The 23121-nt window shown below is 40.1% G+C and overlaps 1 protein-coding gene across 7 annotated transcripts in view; it reads left to right on the plus strand.

The window, feature by feature from the left end:
• The window catches only part of LOC121534511 (protein 4.1-like), a 91778-nt gene that overhangs the window by 32452 nt on the left and 36205 nt on the right, over positions 1-23121 (plus strand). For all 7 annotated transcript variants that reach the window (XM_045205923.1, XM_045205921.1, XM_045205922.1 and 4 more), the window contains exons 5-8: positions 12730-12772; positions 16740-16815; positions 16932-17144; positions 19571-19658. In XM_045205923.1, coding sequence (XP_045061858.1) covers positions 12730-12772; positions 16740-16815; positions 16932-17144; positions 19571-19658 — 420 coding nt within the window. The remainder of the gene's footprint in view (positions 1-12729; positions 12773-16739; positions 16816-16931; positions 17145-19570; positions 19659-23121) is intronic.

A 23121-nucleotide genomic window follows, 5' to 3' on the forward strand; every position in this document is an offset into this window, starting at 1 on the left:
TATAAATGACTGTTATCAAGCTGGACAGAGTGAAGAACTTTTTAGAGACTATAAATGACTGTTATCAAGCTGGACAGAGTGAAGAGACTGTAAATTACTGTTATCAAGCTGGACAGAGTGAAGAGACTATAAATGACTGTTATCAATCTGGACAGAGTGAAGAGACTGTAAATGACTGTTATCAAGCTGGACAGAGTGAAGAGACTATAAATGACTGTTATCAAGCTGGACAGAGTGAAGAGACTGTAAATGACTGTTATCAAGCTGGACAGAGTGAAGAGACTGTAAATGACTGTTATCAAGCTGGACAGAGTGAAGAGACTATAAATGACTGTTATCAAGCTGGACAGAGTGAAGAGACTGTAAATGACTGTTATCAAGCTGGACAGAGTGAAGAGACTATAAATGACTGTTATCAAGCTGGACAGAGTGAAGAGACTATAAATGACTGTTATCAAGCTGGACAGAGTGAAGAGACTATAAATGACTGTTATCAAGCTGGACAGAGTGAAGAGACTATAAATGACTGTTATCAAGCTGGACAGAGTGAAGAGACTGTAAATGACTGTTATCAAGCTGGACAGAGTGAAGAGACTCTAAATGACTGTTTTCAAGCTGGACAGAGTGAAGAGACTGTAAATGACTGTTATCAAGCTGGACAGAGTGAAGAGACTATAAATGACTGTTATCAAGCTGGACAGAGTGAAGAGACTATAAATGACTGTTATCAAGCTGGACAGAGTGAAGAGACTGTAAATGACTGTTATCAAGCTGGACAGAGTGAAGAGACTGTAAATGACTGTTATCAAGCTGGACAGAGTGAAGAGACTGTAAATGACTGTTATCAAGCTGGACAGAGTGAAGAGACTGTAAATGACTGTTATCAAGCTGGACAGAGTGAAGAGACTATAAATGACTGTTATCAAGCTGGACAGAGTGAAGAGACTGTAAATGACTGTTATCAAGCTGGACAGAGTGAAGAGACTATAAATGACTGTTATCAAGCTGGACAGAGTGAAGAGACTGTAAATGACTGTTATCAAGCTGGACAGAGTGAAGAGACTGTAAATGACTGTTATCAAGCTGGACAGAGTGAAGAGACTGTAAATGACTGTTATCAAGCTGGACAGAGTGAAGAGACTGTAAATGACTGTTATCAAGCTGGACAGAGTGAAGAGACTGTAAATGACTGTTATCAAGCTGGACAGAGTGAAGAGACTGTAAATGACTGTTATCAAGCTGGACAGAGTGAAGAGACTGTAAATGACTGTTATCAAGCTGGACAGAGTGAAGAGACTATAAATGACTGTTATCAAGCTGGACAGAGTGAAGAGACTGTAAATGACTGTTATCAAGCTGGACAGAGTGAAGAGACTGTAAATGACTGTTATCAAGCTGGACAGAGTGAAGAGACTGTAAATGACTGTTATCAAGCTGGACAGAGTGAAGAGACTATAAATGACTGTTATCAAGCTGGACAGAGTGAAGAGACTATAAATGACTGTTATCAATCTGGACAGAGTGAAGAGACTATAAATGACTGTTATCAAGCTGGACAGAGTGAAGAGACTATAAATGACTGTTATCAAGCTGGACAGAGTGAAGAGACTGTAAATGGCTGTTATCAAGCTGGACAGAGTGAAGAGACTATAAATGACTGTTATCAAGCTGGACAGAGTGAAGAGACTATAAATGACTGTTATCAAGCTGGACAGAGTGAAGAGACTATAAATGACTGTTATCAAGCTGGACAGAGTGAAGAGACTATAAATGACTGTTATCAATCTGGACAGAGTGAAGAGACTGTAAATGGCTGTTATCAAGCTGGACAGAGTGAAGAGACTGTAAATGACTGTTATCAAGCTGGACAGAGTGAAGAGACTGTAAATGACTGTTATCAAGCTGGACAGAGTGAAGAGACTGTAAATTACTGTTATCAAGCTGGACAGAGTGAAGAGACTATAAATGACTGTTATCAAGCTGGACAGAGTGAAGAGACTGTAAATGACTGTTATCAAGCTGGACAGAGTGAAGATACTATAAATGACTGTTATCAAGCTGGACAGAGTGAAGAGACTGTAAATGACTGTTATCAAGCTGGACAGAGTAAGAGACTATAAATGACTGTTATCAAGCTGGACAGAGTGAAGAGACTATAAATGACTGTTATCAAGCTGGACAGAGTGAAGAGACTATAAATGACTGTTATCAAGCTGGACAGAGTGAAGAGACTGTAAATGACTGTTATCAAGCTGGACAGAGTGAAGAGACTATAAATGACTGTTATCAAGCTGGACAGAGTGAAGAGACTATAAATGACTGTTATCAAGCTGGACAGAGTGAAGAGACTGTAAATGACTGTTATCAAGCTGGACAGAGTGAAGAGACTGTAAATGACTGTTATCAAGTTGGAGAGAGTGAAGAGACTGTAAATGACTGTTATCAAGTTGGACAGAGTGAAGAGACTGTAAATGACTGTTATCAAGCTGGACAGAGTGAAGATACTGTAAATGACTGTTATCAAGCAGGACAGAGTGAAGAGACTGTAAATGACTGTTATCAAGCTGGACAGAGTGAAGAGACTATAAATGACTGTTATCAAGCTGGACAGAGTGAAGAGATTGTAAATTGCTGTTATCAAGCTGGACAGAGTGAAGAGACTATAAATGACTGTTATCAAGCTGGACAGAGTGAAGAGACTGTAAATGACTGTTATCAAGCTGGACAGAGTGAAGAGACTGTAAATGAATGTTATCAAGCTGGAAAGAGTGAAGAGACTGTAAATGACTGTTATCAAGCTGGACAGAGTGAAGAGACTGTAAATGACTGTTATCAAGCTGGACAGAGTGAAGAGACTATACATGACTGTTATCAAGCTGGACAGAGTGAAGAGACTGTAAATGACTGTTATCAAGCTGGACAGAGTGAAAATACTGTAAATGAATGTTATCAAGCTGGACAGAGTGAAGAGACTGTAAATGACTGTTATCAAGCTGGACAGAGTGAAGAGACTGTAAATGACTGTTATCAAGCTGGACAGAGTGAAGAGACTGTAAATGACTGTTATCAAGCTGGACAGAGTGAAGAGACTGTAAATGACTGTTATCAAGCTGGACAGAATGAAGATACTGTAAATGGCTGTTATCAAGCTGGACAGAGTGAAGAGACTGTAAATGACTGTTATCAAGCTGGACAGAGTGAAGAGACTATAAATGACTGTTATCAAGCTGGACAGAGTGAAGAGACTGTAAATGACTGTTATTAAGCTGGACAGAGTGAAGAGACTATAAATGACTGTTATCAAGCTGGACAGAGTGAAGAGACTGTAAATTACTGTTATCAAGCTGGACAGAGTGAAGAGACTATAAATGACTGTTATCAATCTGGACAGAGTGAAGAGACTGTAAATGACTGTTATCAAGCTGGACAGAGTGAAGAGACTATAAATGACTGTTATCAAGCTGGACAGAGTGAAGAGACTGTAAATGACTGTTATCAAGCTGGACAGAGTGAAGAGACTGTAAATGACTGTTATCAAGCTGGACAGAGTGAAGAGACTATAAATGACTGTTATCAAGCTGGACAGAGTGAAGAGACTGTAAATGACTGTTATCAAGCTGGACAGAGTGAAGAGACTATAAATGACTGTTATCAAGCTGGACAGAGTGAAGAGACTATAAATGACTGTTATCAAGCTGGACAGAGTGAAGAGACTATACATGACTGTTATCAAGCTGGACAGAGTGAAGAGACTGTAAATGACTGTTATCAAGCTGGACAGAGTGAAGAGACTATAAATGACTGTTATCAAGCTGGACAGAGTGAAGAGACTGTAAATGACTGTTATCAAGCTGGACAGAGTGAAGAGACTGTAAATGACTGTTATCAAGCTGGACAGAGTGAAGAGACTGTAAATGACTGTTATCAAGCTGGACAGAGTGAAGAGACTGTAAATGACTGTTATCAAGCTGGACAGAGTGAAGAGACTGTAAATGACTGTTATCAAGCTGGACAGAGTGAAGAGACTGTAAATGACTGTTATCAAGCTGGACAGAATGAAGATACTGTAAATGGCTGTTATCAAGCTGGACAGAGTGAAGAGACTGTAAATGACTATTATCAAGCTGGACAGAGTGAAGAGACTATAAATGACTGTTATCAAGCTGGACAGAGTGAAGAGACTGTAAATGACTGTTATTAAGCTGGACAGAGTGAAGAGACTATAAATGACTGTTATCAAGCTGGACAGAGTGAAGAGACTGTAAATTACTGTTATCAAGCTGGACAGAGTGAAGAGACTATAAATGACTGTTATCAATCTGGACAGAGTGAAGAGACTGTAAATGACTGTTATCAAGCTGGACAGAGTGAAGATACTATAAATGACTGTTATCAAGCTGGACAGAGTGAAGGGACTGTAAATGACTGTTATCAAGCTGGACAGAGTGAAGAGACTATAAATGACTGTTATCAAGCTGGACAGAGTGAAGAGACTATAAATGACTGTTATCAAGCTGGACAGAGTGAAGAGACTATAAATGACTGTTATCAAGTTGGACAGAGTGAAGAGACTGTAAATGACTGTTATCAAGCTGGACAGAGTGAAGAGACTATAAATGACTGTTATCAAGCTGGACAGAGTGAAGAGACTATAAATGACTGTTATCAAGCTGGACAGAGTGAAGAGACTGTAAATGACTGTTATCAAGCTGGACAGAGTGAAGAGACTGTAAATGACTGTTATCAAGTTGGAGAGAGTGAAGAGACTGTAAATGACTGTTATCAAGTTGGACAGAGTGAAGAGACTGTAAATGACTGTTATCAAGCTGGACAGAGTGAAGATACTGTAAATGACTGTTATCAAGCAGGACAGAGTGAAGAGACTGTAAATGACTGTTATCAAGCTGGACAGAGTGAAGAGACTATAAATGACTGTTATCAAGCTGGACAGAGTGAAGAGACTGTAAATTGCTGTTATCAAGCTGGACAGAGTGAAGAGACTATAAATGACTGTTATCAATCTGGACAGAGTGAAGAGACTGTAAATGACTGTTATCAAGCTGGACAGAGTGAAGAGACTGTAAATGACTGTTATCAAGCTGGAAAGATTGAAGAGACTGTAAATGACTGTTATCAGGCTGGACAGAGTGAAGAGACTGTAAATGACTGTTATCAAGCTGGACAGAGTGAAGAGACTATAAATGACTGTTATCAAGCTGGACAGAGTGAAGAGACTGTAAATGACTGTTATCAAGCTGGACAGAGTGAAAATACTGTAAATGAATGTTATCAAGCTGGACAGAGTGAAGAGACTGTAAATGACTGTTATCAAGCTGGACAGAGTGAAGAGACTGTAAATGACTGTTATCAAGCTGGACAGAGTGAAGAGACTGTAAATGACTGTTATCAAGCTGGACAGAGTGAAGAGACTGTAAATGACTGTTATCAAGCTGGACAGAATGAAGATACTGTAAATGGCTGTTATCAAGCTGGACAGAGTGAAGAGACTGTAAATGACTGTTATCAAGCTGGACAGAGTGAAGAGACTATAAATGACTGTTATCAAGCTGGACAGAGTGAAGAGACTGTAAATGACTGTTATTAAGCTGGACAGAGTGAAGAGACTATAAATGACTGTTATCAAGCTGGACAGAGTGAAGAGACTGTAAATTACTGTTATCAAGCTGGACAGAGTGAAGAGACTATAAATGACTGTTATCAATCTGGACAGAGTGAAGAGACTGTAAATGACTGTTATCAAGCTGGACAGAGTGAAGAGACTATAAATGACTGTTATCAAGCTGGACAGAGTGAAGAGACTGTAAATGACTGTTATCAAGCTGGACAGAGTGAAGAGACTGTAAATGACTGTTATCAAGCTGGACAGAGTGAAGAGACTATAAATGACTGTTATCAAGCTGGACAGAGTGAAGAGACTGTAAATGACTGTTATCAAGCTGGACAGAGTGAAGAGACTATAAATGACTGTTATCAAGCTGGACAGAGTGAAGAGACTATAAATGACTGTTATCAAGCTGGACAGAGTGAAGAGACTATACATGACTGTTATCAAGCTGGACAGAGTGAAGAGACTGTAAATGACTGTTATCAAGCTGGACAGAGTGAAGAGACTATAAATGACTGTTATCAAGCTGGACAGAGTGAAGAGACTGTAAATGACTGTTATCAAGCTGGACAGAGTGAAGAGACTGTAAATGACTGTTATCAAGCTGGACAGAGTGAAGAGACTGTAAATGACTGTTATCAAGCTGGACAGAGTGAAGAGACTGTAAATGACTGTTATCAAGCTGGACAGAGTGAAGAGACTGTAAATGACTGTTATCAAGCTGGACAGAGTGAAGAGACTGTAAATGACTGTTATCAAGCTGGACAGAATGAAGATTCTGTAAATGGCTGTTATCAAGCTGGACAGAGTGAAGAGACTGTAAATGACTATTATCAAGCTGGACAGAGTGAAGAGACTATAAATGACTGTTATCAAGCTGGACAGAGTGAAGAGACTGTAAATGACTGTTATTAAGCTGGACAGAGTGAAGAGACTATAAATGACTGTTATCAAGCTGGACAGAGTGAAGAGACTGTAAATGACTGTTATCAAGCTGGACAGAGTGAAGAGACTATAAATGACTGTTATCAATCTGGACAGAGTGAAGAGACTGTAAATGACTGTTATCAAGCTGGACAGAGTGAAGAGACTATAAATGACTGTTATCAAGCTGGACAGAGTGAAGAGACTGTAAATGACTGTTATCAAGCTGGACAGAGTGAAGAGACTGTAAATGACTGTTATCAAGCTGGACAGAGTGAAGAGACTATAAATGACTGTTATCAAGCTGGACAGAGTGAAGAGACTGTAAATGACTGTTATCAAGCTGGACAGAGTGAAGAGACTATAAATGACTGTTATCAAGCTGGACAGAGTGAAGAGACTGTAAATGACTGTTATCAAGCTGGACAGAGTGAAGAGACTATAAATGACTGTTATCAAGCTGGACAGAGTGAAGAGACTATAAATGACTGTTATCAAGCTGGACAGAGTGAAGAGACTGTAAATGACTGTTATCAAGCTGGACAGAGTGAAGAGACTGTAAATGACTGTTATCAAGTTGGAGAGAGTGAAGAGACTGTAAATGACTGTTATCAAGTTGGACAGAGTGAAGAGACTGTAAATGACTGTTATCAAGCTGGACAGAGTGAAGATACTGTAAATGACTGTTATCAAGCAGGACAGAGTGAAGAGACTGTAAATGACTGTTATCAAGCTGGACAGAGTGAAGAGACTATAAATGACTGTTATCAAGCTGGACAGAGTGAAGAGACTATAAATGACTGTTATCAATCTGGACAGAGTGAAGAGACTGTAAATGGCTGTTATCAAGCTGGACAGAGTGAAGAGACTGTAAATGACTGTTATCAAGCTGGACAGAGTGAAGAGACTGTAAATGACTGTTATCAAGCTGGACAGAGTGAAGAGACTGTAAATTACTGTTATCAAGCTGGACAGAGTGAAGAGACTATAAATGACTGTTATCAATCTGGACAGAGTGAAGAGACTGTAAATGACCGTTATCAAGCTGGACAGAGTGAAGATACTATAAATGACTGTTATCAAGCTGGACAGAGTGAAGGGACTGTAAATGACTGTTATCAAGCTGGACAGAGTGAAGAGACTATAAATGACTGTTATCAAGCTGGACAGAGTGAAGAGACTATAAATGACTGTTATCAAGCTGGACAGAGTGAAGAGACTATAAATGACTGTTATCAAGCTGGACAGAGTGAAGAGACTGTAAATGACTGTTATCAAGCTGGACAGAGTGAAGAGACTATAAATGACTGTTATCAAGCTGGACAGAGTGAAGAGACTATAAATGACTGTTATCAAGCTGGACAGAGTGAAGAGACTGTAAATGACTGTTATCAAGCTGGACAGAGTGAAGAGACTGTAAATGACTGTTATCAAGTTGGAGAGAGTGAAGAGACTGTAAATGACTGTTATCAAGTTGGACAGAGTGAAGAGACTGTAAATGACTGTTATCAAGCTGGACAGAGTGAAGATACTGTAAATGACTGTTATCAAGCAGGACAGAGTGAAGAGACTGTAAATGACTGTTATCAAGCTGGACAGAGTGAAGAGACTATAAATGACTGTTATCAAGCTGGACAGAGTGAAGAGACTGTAAATTGATGTTATCAAGCTGGACAGAGTGAAGAGACTATAAATGACTGTTATCAATCTGGACAGAGTGAAGAGACTGTAAATGACTGTTATCAAGCTGGACAGAGTGAAGAGACTGTAAATGACTGTTATCAAGCTGGAAAGAGTGAAGAGACTGTAAATGACTGTTATCAAGCTGGACAGAGTGAAGAGACTGTAAATGACTGTTATCAAGCTGGACAGAGTGAAGAGACTATAAATGACTGTTATCAAGCTGGACAGAGTGAAGAGACTGTAAATGACTGTTATCAAGCTGGACAGAGTGAAAATACTGTAAATGAATGTTATCAAGCTGGACAGAGTGAAGAGACTGTAAATGACTGTTATCAAGCTGGACAGAGTGAAGAGACTGTAAATGACTGTTATCAAGCTGGACAGAGTGAAGAGACTGTAAATGACTGTTATCAAGCTGGACAGAGTGAAGAGACTGTAAATGACTGTTATCAAGCTGGACAGAATGAAGATACTGTAAATGGCTGTTATCAAGCTGGACAGAGTGAAGAGACTGTAAATGACTGTTATCAAGCTGGACAGAGTGAAGAGACTATAAATGACTGTTATCAAGCTGGACAGAGTGAAGAGACTGTAAATGACTGTTATTAAGCTGGACAGAGTGAAGAGACTATAAATGACTGTTATCAAGCTGGACAGAGTGAAGAGACTGTAAATTACTGTTATCAAGCTGGACAGAGTGAAGAGACTATAAATGACTGTTATCAATCTGGACAGAGTGAAGAGACTGTAAATGACTGTTATCAAGCTGGACAGAGTGAAGAGACTATAAATGACTGTTATCAAGCTGGACAGAGTGAAGAGACTGTAAATGACTGTTATCAAGCTGGACAGAGTGAAGAGACTGTAAATGACTGTTATCAAGCTGGACAGAGTGAAGAGACTATAAATGACTGTTATCAAGCTGGACAGAGTGAAGAGACTGTAAATGACTGTTATCAAGCTGGACAGAGTGAAGAGACTATAAATGACTGTTATCAAGCTGGACAGAGTGAAGAGACTATAAATGACTGTTATCAAGCTGGACAGAGTGAAGAGACTATACATGACTGTTATCAAGCTGGACAGAGTGAAGAGACTGTAAATGACTGTTATCAAGCTGGACAGAGTGAAGAGACTATAAATGACTGTTATCAAGCTGGACAGAGTGAAGAGACTGTAAATGACTGTTATCAAGCTGGACAGAGTGAAGAGACTGTAAATGACTGTTATCAAGCTGGACAGAGTGAAGAGACTGTAAATGACTGTTATCAAGCTGGACAGAGTGAAGAGACTGTAAATGACTGTTATCAAGCTGGACAGAGTGAAGAGACTGTAAATGACTGTTATCAAGCTGGACAGAGTGAAGAGACTGTAAATGACTGTTATCAAGCTGGACAGAATGAAGATACTGTAAATGGCTGTTATCAAGCTGGACAGAGTGAAGAGACTGTAAATGACTATTATCAAGCTGGACAGAGTGAAGAGACTATAAATGACTGTTATCAAGCTGGACAGAGTGAAGAGACTGTAAATGACTGTTATTAAGCTGGACAGAGAGAAGAGACTATAAATGACTGTTATCAAGCTGGACAGAGTGAAGAGACTGTAAATTACTGTTATCAAGCTGGACAGAGTGAAGAGACTATAAATGACTGTTATCAATCTGGACAGAGTGAAGAGACTGTAAATGACTGTTATCAAGCTGGACAGAGTGAAGAGACTATAAATGACTGTTATCAAGCTGGACAGAGTGAAGAGATTGTAAATGACTGTTATCAAGCTGGACAGAGTGAAGAGACTGTAAATGACTGTTATCAAGCTGGACAGAGTGAAGAGACTATAAATGACTGTTATCAAGCTGGACAGAGTGAAGAGACTGTAAATGACTGTTATCAAGCTGGACAGAGTGAAGAGACTATAAATGACTGTTATCAAGCTGGACAGAGTGAAGAGACTATACATGACTGTTATCAAGCTGGACAGAGTGAAGAGACTGTAAATGACTGTTATCAAGCTGGACAGAGTGAAGAGACTATAAATGACTGTTATCAAGCTGGACAGAGTGAAGAGACTATAAATGACTGTTATCAAGCTGGACTGAGTGAAGAGACTGTAAATGACTGTTATCAAGCTGGACAGAGTGAAGAGACTGTAAATGACTGTTATCACGCAGGACAGAGTGAAGAGACTGTAAATGACTGTTATCAAGCTGGACAGAGTGAAGAGACTATAAATGACTGTTATCAAGCTGGACAGAGTGAAGAGACTGTAAATGACTGTTATCAAGCTGGACAGAGTGAAGAGACTGTAAATGACTGTTATCAAGCTGGACAGAGTGAAGAGACTGTAAATGACTGTTATCAAGCTGGACAGAGTGAAGAGACTGTAAATGACTGTTATCAAGCTGGACAGAGTGAAGAGACTATAAATGACTGTTATCAAGCTGGACAGAGTGAAGAGACTGTAAATTACTGTTATCAAGCTGGACAGAGTGAAGAGACTATAAATGACTGTTATCAAGCTGGACAGAGTGAAGAGACTGTAAATGACTGTTATCAAGCTGGACAGAGTGAAGAGACTGTAAATGACTGTTATCAAGCTGGAAAGAGTGAACAGACTGTAAATGACTGTTATCAAGCTGGACAGAGTGAAGAGACTGTAAATGACTGTTATCAAGCTGGACAGAGTGAAGAGACTGTAAATGACTGTTATTAAGCTGGACAGAGTGAAGAGACTATAAATGACTGTTATCAAGCTGCACAGAGTGAAGAGACTGTAAATGACTGTTATCAAGCTGGACAGAGTGAAGAGACTGTAAATGACTGCTATCAATCTGGACAGAGTGAAGAGACTGTAAATGGCTGTTATCAAGCTGGACAGAGTGAAGAGACTGTAAATGACTGTTATCAAGCTGGACAGAGTGAAGAGACTGTAAATGACTGTTATCAAGCTGGACAGAGTGAAGAGACTGTAAATGACTGTTATCAAGCTGGACAGAGTGAAGAGACTATAAATGACTGTTATCAAGCTGGACAGAGTGAAGAGACTGTAAATGACTGTTATCAAGCTGGACAGAGTGAAGAGACTGTAAATGACTGTTATCAAGCTGGACAGAGTGAAGAGACTATAAATGACTGTTATCAAGCTGGACATAGTGAAGAGACTGTAAATGGCTGTTATCAAGCTGGACAGAGTGAAGAGACTGTAAATGACTGTTATCAAGCTGGACAGAGTGAAGAGACTGTAAATGACTGTTATCAAGCTGGACAGAGTGAATAGACTATAAATGACTGTTATCAAGCTGGACAGAGTGAAGAGACTATAAATGACTGTTATCAAGCTGGACAGAGTGAAGCGACTATAAATGACTGTTATCAAGCTGCACAGAGTGAAGAGACTGTAAATGAATGTTATCAAGCTGGACAGAGTGAAGAGACTATAAATGACTGTTATCAAGCTGGACAGAGTGAAGAGACTATAAATGACTGTTATCAAGCTGCACAGAGTGAAGAGACTATAAATGACTGTTATCAAGCTGCACAGAGTGAAGAGACTGTAAATGAATGTTATCAAGCTGGACAGAGTGAAGAGACTGTAAATGACTGTTATCAAGTTGGACAGAGTGACGAGACTGTAAATGACTGTTATCAAGCTGGACAGAGTGAAGAGACTGTAAATGGATGTTATCAAGCTGGACAGAGTGAAGAGACTGTAAATGACTGTTATCAAGCTGCACAGAGTGAAGAGACTGTAAATGAATGTTATCTATCTGGACAGAGTGAAGAGACTGTAAATGACTGTTATCAAGCTGGACAGATTGAAGAGACTGTAAATGTAGGTCCATTATTATTTCTACCCAGTTTCCATTTGGTTTTAGTAATGTCAATGTCGATTGAGATTGTTTTTTTTCCGGAGGAAAAATAGTTTACATTTAGTTTTTTTACTCAAACCACCCACGGGCTGGATGGAATGTGGGCCTTGAGTTTGACACGCGTTCTAGAGCAAGGTCCTCTAATTCCAGTCCTGATTGTGCTCTACTAATGCTGCATTCACATGCTAGTCGGAACTAGGAAACTGACATTTCCGACTTGCCAACTCATTGTAGAAAGATGATCCCCCGTTTCTCACTCTGAAAAGTATTCGACTCAACCAATAGGAAACTTGCGTTCATTTTTAAATCTGAGGTTCCAAGTTTCCGATAGCACGTGAACGTGGCATAACACGCCCGATTCAATTACTCAATGATCACAATCTTTAGACAGGGCCATGATTAGCTGTGTTAGTGGGTTAGTGATGGGCCAGAGCGAAAGTCTCTCCGGGACCATAGTTTGAGACCCCTGATCGGGCGTGTACTGTGTCAGTGATGGGTCATTGACTTGTTTCCAGTGTTGAATGGATAGTTTCTTGTCAACCTCTTTAGTACTCTGCATTCAGATGTTAATAGACTAATAATAAGTAATGAATTGATTACCAGCTAATTGCCTCTCTCTCTCCAGAACTGGCTGGACCCTAACAAGGAACTGAAAAAGCAGATAAGGAGTGAGTTAAAAACACACAACACTAAAACCTCTCTCTTATGATCAACTATTAATGTTCCAGTTGATTCATTAACCAGATGTGTATATACTGTTGATTCCCTACAGCACCATGTCCCTCTTTATCAGCATGGGGTTAGGGTTAACCTAACATCTTATTTACTAATAGTCCAGTTAATTCATCTTATTCACTAATAGTCCAGTTAATTCATCTTATTTACTAATAGTCCACTTAATTAATCTTATTTACTAATAGTCCAGTTAATTCATCTTATTTACTAATAGTCCACTTAATAATCTTATTTACTAATAGTCCAGTTAATTCATCTTATTCACTAATAGTCCAGTTAATTCATCTTATTTACTAATAGTCCACTTAATTCATCTTATTTACTAATAGTCCAGTTAATTCATCTTATTTACTAATAGTCCAGTTAATTCATCTTATTTACTAATAGTCCATTTAATTCATCTTATTTACTAATAGTCCAGTTAATTCATCTTATTCACTAATAGTCCAGTTAATTCATGTTATTCGCTAATAGTCCAGTTAATTAATCTTATTTACTAATAGTCCAGTTAATTAATCTTATTTACTAATAGTCCAGTTAATTCATCTTATTTACTAATAGTCCAGTTAATTAATCTTATTTACTAATAGTCCAGTTAATTCATCTTATTTACTAATAGTCCAGTTAATTCATCTTATTTACTAATAGTCCACTTAATTCATCTTATTTACTAATAGTCCAGTTAATTCATCTTATTTACTAATAGTCCAGTTAATTCATCTTATTTACTAATAGTCCATTTAATTCATCTTATTCACTAATAGTCCAGTTAATTCATCTTATTCGCTAATAGTCCAGTTAATTCATGTTATTCGCTAATAGTCCAGTTAATTCATCTTATTCACTAATAGTCCAGTTAATTAATCTTATTTACTAATAGTCCAGTTAATTCATCTTATTTACTAATAGTCCAGTTAATTCATCTTATTCGCTAATAGTCCAGTTAATTAATCTTATTTACTAATAGTCCAGTTAATTCATCTTATTTACTAATAGTCCAGTTAATTCATCTTATTTACTAATAGTCCAGTTAATTCATCTTATTTACTAATAGTCCATTTAATTCATCTTATTTACTAATAGTCCAGTTAATTCATCTTATTCACTAATAGTCCAGTTAATTCATCTTATTCACTAATAGTCCAGTTAATTCATCTTATTTACTAATAGTCCAGTTAATTCATCTTATTTACTAATAGTCCAGTTAATTCATCTTATTTACTAATAGTCCATTTAATTCATCTTATTTACTAATAGTCCAGTTAATTAATCTTATTTACTAATAGTCCAGTTAATTAATCTTATTTACTAATAGTCCAGTTAATTCATCTTATTTACTAATAGTCCAGTTAATTCATCTTATTTACTAATAGTCCAGTTAATTCATCTTATTTACTAATAGTCCATTTAATTCATCTTATTCACTAATAGTCCAGTTAATTCATCTTATTCGCTAATAGTCCAGTTAATTCATCTTATTCGCTAATAGTCCAGTTAATTCATCTTATTCACTAATAGTCCAGTTAATTAATCTTATTTACTAATAGTCCAGTTAATTCATCTTATTTACTAATAGTCCAGTTAATTCATCTTATTCGCTAATAGTCCAGTTAATTCATCTTATTTACTAATAGTCCAGTTAATTCATCTTATTTACTAATAGTCCAGTTAATTCATCTTATTTACTAATAGTCCAGTTAATTCATCTTATTCACTAATAGTCCAGTTAATTCATCTTATTTACTAATAGTCCATTTAATTCATCTTATTTACTAATAGTCCAGTTAATTCATCTTATTCACTAATAGTCTGCTTAATTCATCTTATTTACTAATAGTCCAGTTAATTCATCTTATTTACTAATAGTCCAGTTAATTCATCTTATTTACTAATAGTCCAGTTAATTCATCTTATTTACTAATAGTCCAGTTAATTCATCTTATTTACTAATAGTCCACTTAATTCATCTTATTTACTAATAGTCCATTTAATTCATCTTATTTACTAATAGTCCATTTAATTCATCTTATTTACTAATAGTCCAGTTAATTCATATTATTCACTAATAGTCCAGTTAATTCATCTTATTCACTAATAGTCCAGTTAATTCATCTTATTTACTAATAGTCCAGTTAATTCATCTTATTCACTAATAGTCTGCTTAATTCATCTTATTTACTAATAGTCCAGTTAATTCATCTTATTTACTAATAGTCCATTTAATTCATCTTATTTACTAATAGTCCAGTTAATTCATCTTATTTACTAATAGTCCAGTTAATTCATCTTATTTACTAATAGTCCAGTTAATTCATCTTATTTACTAATAGTCCATTTAATTCATCTTATTTACTAATAATCCATTTAATTCATCTTATTTACTAATAGTCCAGTTAATTCATCTTATTCACTAATAGTCCAGTTAATTCATCTTATTTACTAATAGTCCACTGAATTAATATTATTTACTAATAGTCCAGTTAATTCATCTTATTTACTTATAGTCCAGTTAATTCATCTTATTTACTAATAGTCCACTTAATTAATCTTATTTACTAATAGTCCAGTTAATTCATCTTATTTACTAATAGTCCAGTTAATTCATGTTATTTACTAATAGTCCAGTTAATTCATGTTATTTACTAATAGTCCAGTTAATTCATCTTATTTACTAATAGTCCAGTTAATTCATCTTATTTACTAATAGTCCAGTTAATTCATCTTATTTACTAATAGTCCAGTTAATTCATCTTATTTACTAATAGTCCAGTTAATTCATCTTATTTACTAATAGTCCAGTTAATTCATCTTATTTACTAATAGTCCAGTTAATTCATCGGCACGAAACGCATGTAAAAAACAACACTTTAAGAGGCAGCAACTGAAATTAATCATGATTGGTCGTTGTCTTTCAATTGTGCTGTTTTTCTTACCTCAACCAACACCTTGTAGGAGAACCACAGGGCCTTTACCTCAACCAACACCTTGTAGGAGATGCACATGCTTTACCTCAACCAACACCTTGTAGGAGATGCTCAGGCCTTTACCTCAACCAACACCTTGTAGGAGATGCACAGGCCTTTACCTCAACCAATACCTTGTAGGAGATGAACAGAGCTTTACCTCAACCAACACCTTGTAGGAGATGCTCAGGCCTTTACCTCAACCAACACCTTGTAGGAGATGAACAGGGCCTTTACCTCAACCAACACCTTGTAGGAGATGAACAGGCCTTTACCTCAACCAACACCTTGTAGGAGATGAACAGGGCCTTTACCTCAACCAACACCTTGTAGGAGATGAACAGGCCTTTACCTCAACCAACACCTTGTAGGAGATGAACAGGCCTTTACCTCAACCAACACCTTGTAGGAGATGAACAGGCCTTTACCTCAACCAACACCTTGTAGGAGATGAACAGGCCTTTACCTCAACCAACACCTTGTAGGAGATGAACAGGGCCTTTACCTCAACCAACACCTTGTAGGAGATGAACAGGCCTTTACCTCAACCAACACCTTGTAGGAGATGAACAGGCCTTTACCTCAACCAACACCTTGTAGGAGATGAACAGGGCCTTTACCTCAACCAACACCTTGTAGGAGATGAACAGGCCTTTACCTCAACCAACACCTTGTAGGAGATGAACAGGCCTTTACCTCAACCAACACCTTGTAGGAGATGCTCAGGCCTTTACCTCAACCAACACCTTGTAGGAGATGAACAGGGCCTTTACCTCAACCAACACCTTGTAGGAGATGAACAGGCCTTTACCTCAACCAACACCTTGTAGGAGATGAACAGGCCTTTACGTCTTTTTGAGACAAGTTAATTTGCCCGATGTCTCTATCATATTCTGATTCTGTTGTAATGTAATGAAATACCTTCTTGTTTTTCCAGCTGGCCCCTGGAACTTTGCCTTCAACGTCAAGTTCTACCCCCCAGACCCTGCCCAGCTCTCTGAGGACATTACCAGGTAAGACGGATGGAGGGACTCTATGGTCAATACACCTGTTCGCTGTATGTTTCTTTTTCTTTAACTCTGACAACAGTGAAAACAGCGCTCTCTCTCTTTCTCCCCTCGTCCGTTAGGTACTACCTGTGTCTCCAGCTGCGTGATGACATGGTGTCTGGTCGTCTCCCCTGTTCATTCGCCACCCACACCTTACTGGGCTCCTACACGGTCCAGTCAGAGCTGGGGGACTACGACCCCGAGGAGACGGAGTACGACAGTGAGCTCCGCTTCGCTCCCAACCACACCAAGGAACTAGAGGACAAGGTCATGGACCTACACAAGAACCACAAGTATGTCTGTCTGTCTGTCTGTCTGTCTGTCTGTGTGTCTTTCTGGAGGACAAGGTCATGGACCTACACAAGAACCACAAGTATGTCTGTCTGTCTGTGTCTGTCTGTCTGTCTGTCTGTCTGTCTTTCTGGAGGACAAGGTCATGGACCTACACTAAAACTGCAAATAGCCTGGGTAGCCATTTGATTAGATGTTCAGCAGTCTTATGGCTTGGGGGTAAAAGCTGTTTAGAAGCCTCTTGGACCTAGACTTGGCGCTCCGGTACCGCTTGCCTTGTGATAGCAGAGAGAACAGTCTGACTAGGTTGCCTGGAGTCTTTGACAATTTTTAGGGCCTTCCTCTGGATGTCCTGGATGGCAGGAAGCTTGGCCCCAGTGATGTACTGGGCCGTACGCACTACCCTCTGTAGTGCCTTGCGGTCGGAGGCCGAGCAGTTGCCATACCAGGCAGTGATGCAACCAGTCAGGATGCTCTCGATGGTGCAGCTGTAGAACCTTTTGAGGATCTGAGGACCATGCCAAATATTTTCAGTCTCCTTAGGGGGAATAGGTTTTGTCGTGCCCTCTTCACGACTGTCTTGGTGTGCTTGGACCATGTTAGTTTGATGGTGATGTGGAGCTCTCAACCTGCTCCACTACAGCCCTGTCGATGAGAATGGGGGCGTGCTTGGTCCTCTTCTTTTTCCTGTAGTCCACAATCATCTCCATGACATACACTAAAACTACAAGTATGTCTCTCTGTCTCTGTCTGTCTGTCTCTCTGTCTGTCTTTCTGGAGGACAAGGTCATGGACCTAACCTAAAACTACAAGTATGTCTGTCTGTCTCTGTCTGTCTTTCTGGAGGACAAGGTCATGGACCTACACTAAAATTACAAGTATGTCTGTCTGTCTCCTGTCTGTGTCTGTCTTTCTGAAAACTACAAGTATGTCTGTCTCCTGTCTGTCTGTCTGTCTGTCTGCCTGTCTCTCTCTGTCTGTCTTTCTGGAGGACAAGGTCATGGACCTACACTAAAACTAGAAGTATGTCTGTCTATATGTTATATATCTATACTGGTTGTTCAGGTGTTGAAATGCTGGATTCAAAGGATAAAGGAAACCACAACTGTGTGTTAACCCTTTACACCCGTGGAAATTGGCCTATATGGATAATGTTTCTAACAGAAGAAGTATACAAAGCAGCAATGGAAAGAGAACACTTTGGAGATCGTGGAAATTATCAGATCAAATGTGAGGACACAACAGTCCACCTGACACAAGACTGAACCAAACATGACACTGGTGATTTTATGTGCATTTTACATTTACTGTACTTTTTGCCACATTTGTTGATAACGAAATCTGAAAATACTCTGTATACATTCAATAACATGATAAGAATATTCATGGAAATTTTGGGGTAGGTGTAACATAAGAAAAAACTATTACAAGGGTTTGAGTGAGAGGACTAACTGGTGTCTCCAGGTGACCACACCTCTCCAAACTGTGGGTTTGAGTGAGAGGACTAACTGGTGTCTCCAGGTGACCACACCTCTCCAGACTGTGGGTTTGAGTGAGAGGACTAACTGGTGTCTCCAGGTGACCACACCTCTCCAGACTGTGGGTTTGAGTGAGAGGACTAACTTGTGTCTCCAGGTGACCACTCCTCTCCAGTCTGTGGGTTTGAGTGAGAGGTCTAACTGGTGTCTCCAGGTGGCCACACCTCTCCAGACTGTGGGTTTGAGTGAGAGGACTAACTGGTGTCTCCAGGTGACCACACCTCTCCAGACTGTGGGTTTGAGTGCGAGGACTAACTGGTGTCTCCAGGTGGCCACACCTCTCCAGACTGTGGGTTTGAGTGAGAGGACTAACTGGTGTCTCCAGGTGACCACACCTCTCCAGACTGTGGGTTTGAGTGAGAGGACTAACTGGTGTCTCCAGGTGACCACACCTCTCCAGACTGTGGGTTTGAGTGAGAGGACTAACTGGTGTTTCCAGGTGGCCACACCTCTCCAGACTGTGGGTTTGAGTGAGAGGACTAACTGGTGTCTCCAGGTGACCACACCTCTCCAGACTGTGGGTTTGAGTGTGAGGACTAACTGGTGTCTCCAGGTGGCCACACCTCTCCAGACTGTGGGTTTGAGTGAGAGGACTAACTGGTGTCTCCAGGTGACCACACCTCTCCAGACTGTGGGTTTGAGTGAGAGGACTAACTGGTGTCTCCAGGTGACCACACCTCTCCAGACTGTGGGTTTGAGTGAGAGGACTAACTGGTGTTTCCAGGTGACCACACCTCTCCAGACTGTGGGTTTGAGTGAGAGGACTAACTGGTGTCTCCAGGTGACCACACCTCTCCAGACTGTGGGTTTGAGTGAGAGGACTAACTGGTGTCTCCAGGTGACCACACCTCTCCAGACTGTGGGTTTGAGTGAGAGGTCTGTGTTTTCAGAGGGATGACGCCAGCTGAAGCAGAGATGCACTTCCTGGAGAATGCCAAGAAACTGTCCATGTACGGAGTAGATCTCCATCACGCTAAGGTAAGCACACACACACCTACACACACATACACACCGCACTGATACAGTCAGATATATACAGTCAGACAAACACACCCACCCACATACACAAACACACACACACGTATACAAGAGGGCATTAAAACCTCTGTCCTATAATATATCACCCTATGTTACAGTGTGTGAGGAGAAAGTTCTGTTATCATTTCTCTGCTTCAAATGCACCACTGCTGTCTCAGTGATGATGTCATCAACCTGCTGTCTCAGTGATGATGTCATCAACCTGCTGTCTCAGTGATGATGTCAACAACCTGCTGTCTCAGTGATGATGTCAACAACCTGCTGTCTCAGTGATGATGTCAACAACCTGCTGTCTCAGTGATGATGTCAACAACATGCTGTCTCAGTGATGATGTCAACAACATGCTGTCTCAGTGATGATGTCATCAACCTGCTGTCTCAGTGATGATGTCAACAACCTGCTGTCTCAGTGATGATGTCAACAACATGCTGTCTCAGTGATGATGTCAACAACATGCTGTCTCAGTGATGATGTCATCAACCTGCTGTCTCAGTGATGATGTCAACAACCTGCTGTCTCAGTGATGATGTCAACGACCTGCTGCCTCGGTGATGATGTCATCAACCTGCTGTCTCAGTGATGATGTCAACAACATGCTGTCTCACTGATGATGTCAACGACCTGCTGCCTCGGTGATGATGTCAACAACCTGCTGTCTCAGTGATGATGTCAACAACATGCTGTCTCACTGATGATGTCAACGACCTGCTGCCTCGGTGATGATGTCATCAACCTGATGTCTCAGTGATGATGTCATCAACCTGATGTCTCAGTGATGATGTCAACAACCTGCTGTCTCAGTGATGATGTCATCAACCTGCTGCCTCAGTGATGATGTCAACAACATGCTGTGTCAGTGATGATGTCATCAACCTGCTGTCTCAGTGATGATGTCATCAACCTGCTGCCTCAGTGATGATGTCAACAACCTGCTGTCTCAGTGATGATGTCATCAACCTGCTGTCTCAGTGATGATGTCAACAACCTGCTGTCTCAGTGATGATGTCAACAACATGCTGTGTCAGTGATGATGTCATCAACCTGCTGTCTCAGTGATGATGTCATCAACATGCTGTGTCAGTGATGATGTCATCAACCTGCTGTCTCAGTGATGATGTCATCAACATGCTTAACATACTTAACACCAATGATGGGCTGCCAACTGACTAGGGCTGTCCCCGACTAAAATAAATCTAACAAGAGTCGTCTGTTCTTTCGATCAGTCAATTGGTCAAAATGTTAAAACATATCTTTTTTCATATATATACACATTTACTTTTTCCACATTTTGTTACGTTACAGCCTTATTCTAAAATTGATTAAATAAATAAAAATCCTCATCAATCTACACACAATACCCCATAATGACAAAGTGAAAACACGTTTTTAGAAATTGTTGCAAATCTATTAAAAATAAAAAACAGAAATACCTTATTTACATTAGTATTCAGACACTTTGCTATGAGATCATCCTTGAGATGTTTCTACAACTTGATTGGAGTCCACCTGTGGTAAATTCAATTGATCGGACATGATTTGGAAAGGCACACACCTGTCTATATAAGGTCCCACAGTTGACAGTGCATGTCAGAGCAAAAACCAAGCCATAATGTCGAAGGAATTGTCCGTAGAGCTCCGAGACAGGATTGTGTCGGGGCACAGATCTCAAAAAATTTCTGTAGCATTGAAGGTCCCCAAGAACACAGTGGCCTCCATTATTCTTAAATATAATAGGTTTGTAACCACCAAGACTCTTCCTAGAGCTGGCCGCCTGGCCAAACTGAGCAATCGGGGGAGAAAAGCCTTGGTCAGGGAGGTGACCAAGAACCCGATGGTCACTCTGACAGAGCTCCAGAGTTCCTCTGTGGAGATGGGAGAACCTTCCAGAAGGACAACCATCTCTGCAGCACTCCACCAATCAGGCCTTTATGGTCGCTGTCAACTGACTGTCCACTGACATGACCTTTAGCTGGGCTGTCAACTGACTGTCCACTGTCTCTCTGCTTCTCACCATGAGCCTTGGCCCTCTTAGGTAGCTCCACTGACTCCCATGTGGCTCTGCCTTGGATTGGTCTGGCTTGGAATGGCCTGTGTCTCTCCTTTCATTAAACCACCTGGCTAGTTGGTAGGAAGCCTGTCTCTCCTTTCATTAAACCACCTGGCTAGTTGTTAGGAAGCCTGTCTCTCCTTTCATTAAACCACCTGGATAGTTGGTAGGAAGCCTGTCTCTCCTTTCATTAAACCACCTGGCTAGTTGGTAGGAAGCCTGTCTCTCCTCTCATTAAACCACCTGGCTAGTTGGTAGGAAGCCTGTCTCTCCTCTCATTAAACCACCTGGCTAGTTGGTAGGAAGCCTGTCTCTCCTCTCATTAAACCACCTGGATAGTTGGTAGGAAGCCTGTCTCTCCTTTCATTAAACCACCTGGCTAGTTGGTAGGAAGCCTGTCTCTCCTTTCATTAAACCACCTGGCTAGTTGGAAGGAAGCCTGTCTCTCCTTTCATTAAACCACCTGGATAGTTGGTAGGAAGCCTGTCTCTCCTGTCATTAAACCACCTGGATAGTTGGTAGGAAGCCTGTCTCTCCTCTCATTAAACCACCTGGCTAGTTGGTAGGAAGCCTGTCTCTCCTCTCATTAAACCACCTGGCTAGTTGGTAGGAAGCCTGTCTCTCCTCTCATTAAACCACCTGGCTAGTTGGTAGGAAGCCTGTCTCTCCTCTCATTAAACCACCTGGATAGTTGGTAGGAAGCCTGTCTCTCCTCTCATTAAACCACCTGGCTAGTTGGTAGGAAGCCTGTCTCTCCTCTCATTAAACCACCTGGCTAGTTGGTAGGAAGCCTGTCTCTCCTCTCATTAAACCACCTGGCTAGTTGGTAGGAAGCCTGTCTCTCCTCTCATTAAACCACCTGGCTAGTTGGTAGGAAGCCTGTCTCTCCTCTCATTAAACCACCTGGCTAGTTGGTAGGAAGCCTGTCTCTCCTTTCATTAAACCACCTGGCTAGTTGGAAGGAAGCCTGTCTCCTCTCATTAAACCACCTGGCTAGTTGGTAGGAAGCCTGTCTCTCCTCTCATTAAACCACCTGGATAGTTGGTAGGAAGCCTGTTTGAATGTTTGGCTCCAGCTAAAGGGGAGGTAAGGCTGCTGCATTGTGTTTCTTAATCAAATCAAATCAAATTGTATTTGCGACATGTGCCGAATACAACAGGTGTAGACATTACAGTGAAATGCTTACTTACAAGCCCTTAACCAACAATACATTTTTAAAAGTTGTTGTTATTTTTTAAGTGTTAAGTAAAAAAAGCAAATAACTAAAGAGCAGCAGTAAAATAAAATAGCAGTAGGGAGGCTATATACACAGGGGGGTACCGGTACAGAGCCAATGTGCGGGGGCACCGGCTAGT

The sequence above is a fragment of the Coregonus clupeaformis genome, chromosome 21, assembly GCF_020615455.1.
Source record: "Coregonus clupeaformis isolate EN_2021a chromosome 21, ASM2061545v1, whole genome shotgun sequence".
Taxonomy (NCBI): domain Eukaryota; kingdom Metazoa; phylum Chordata; class Actinopteri; order Salmoniformes; family Salmonidae; genus Coregonus; species Coregonus clupeaformis.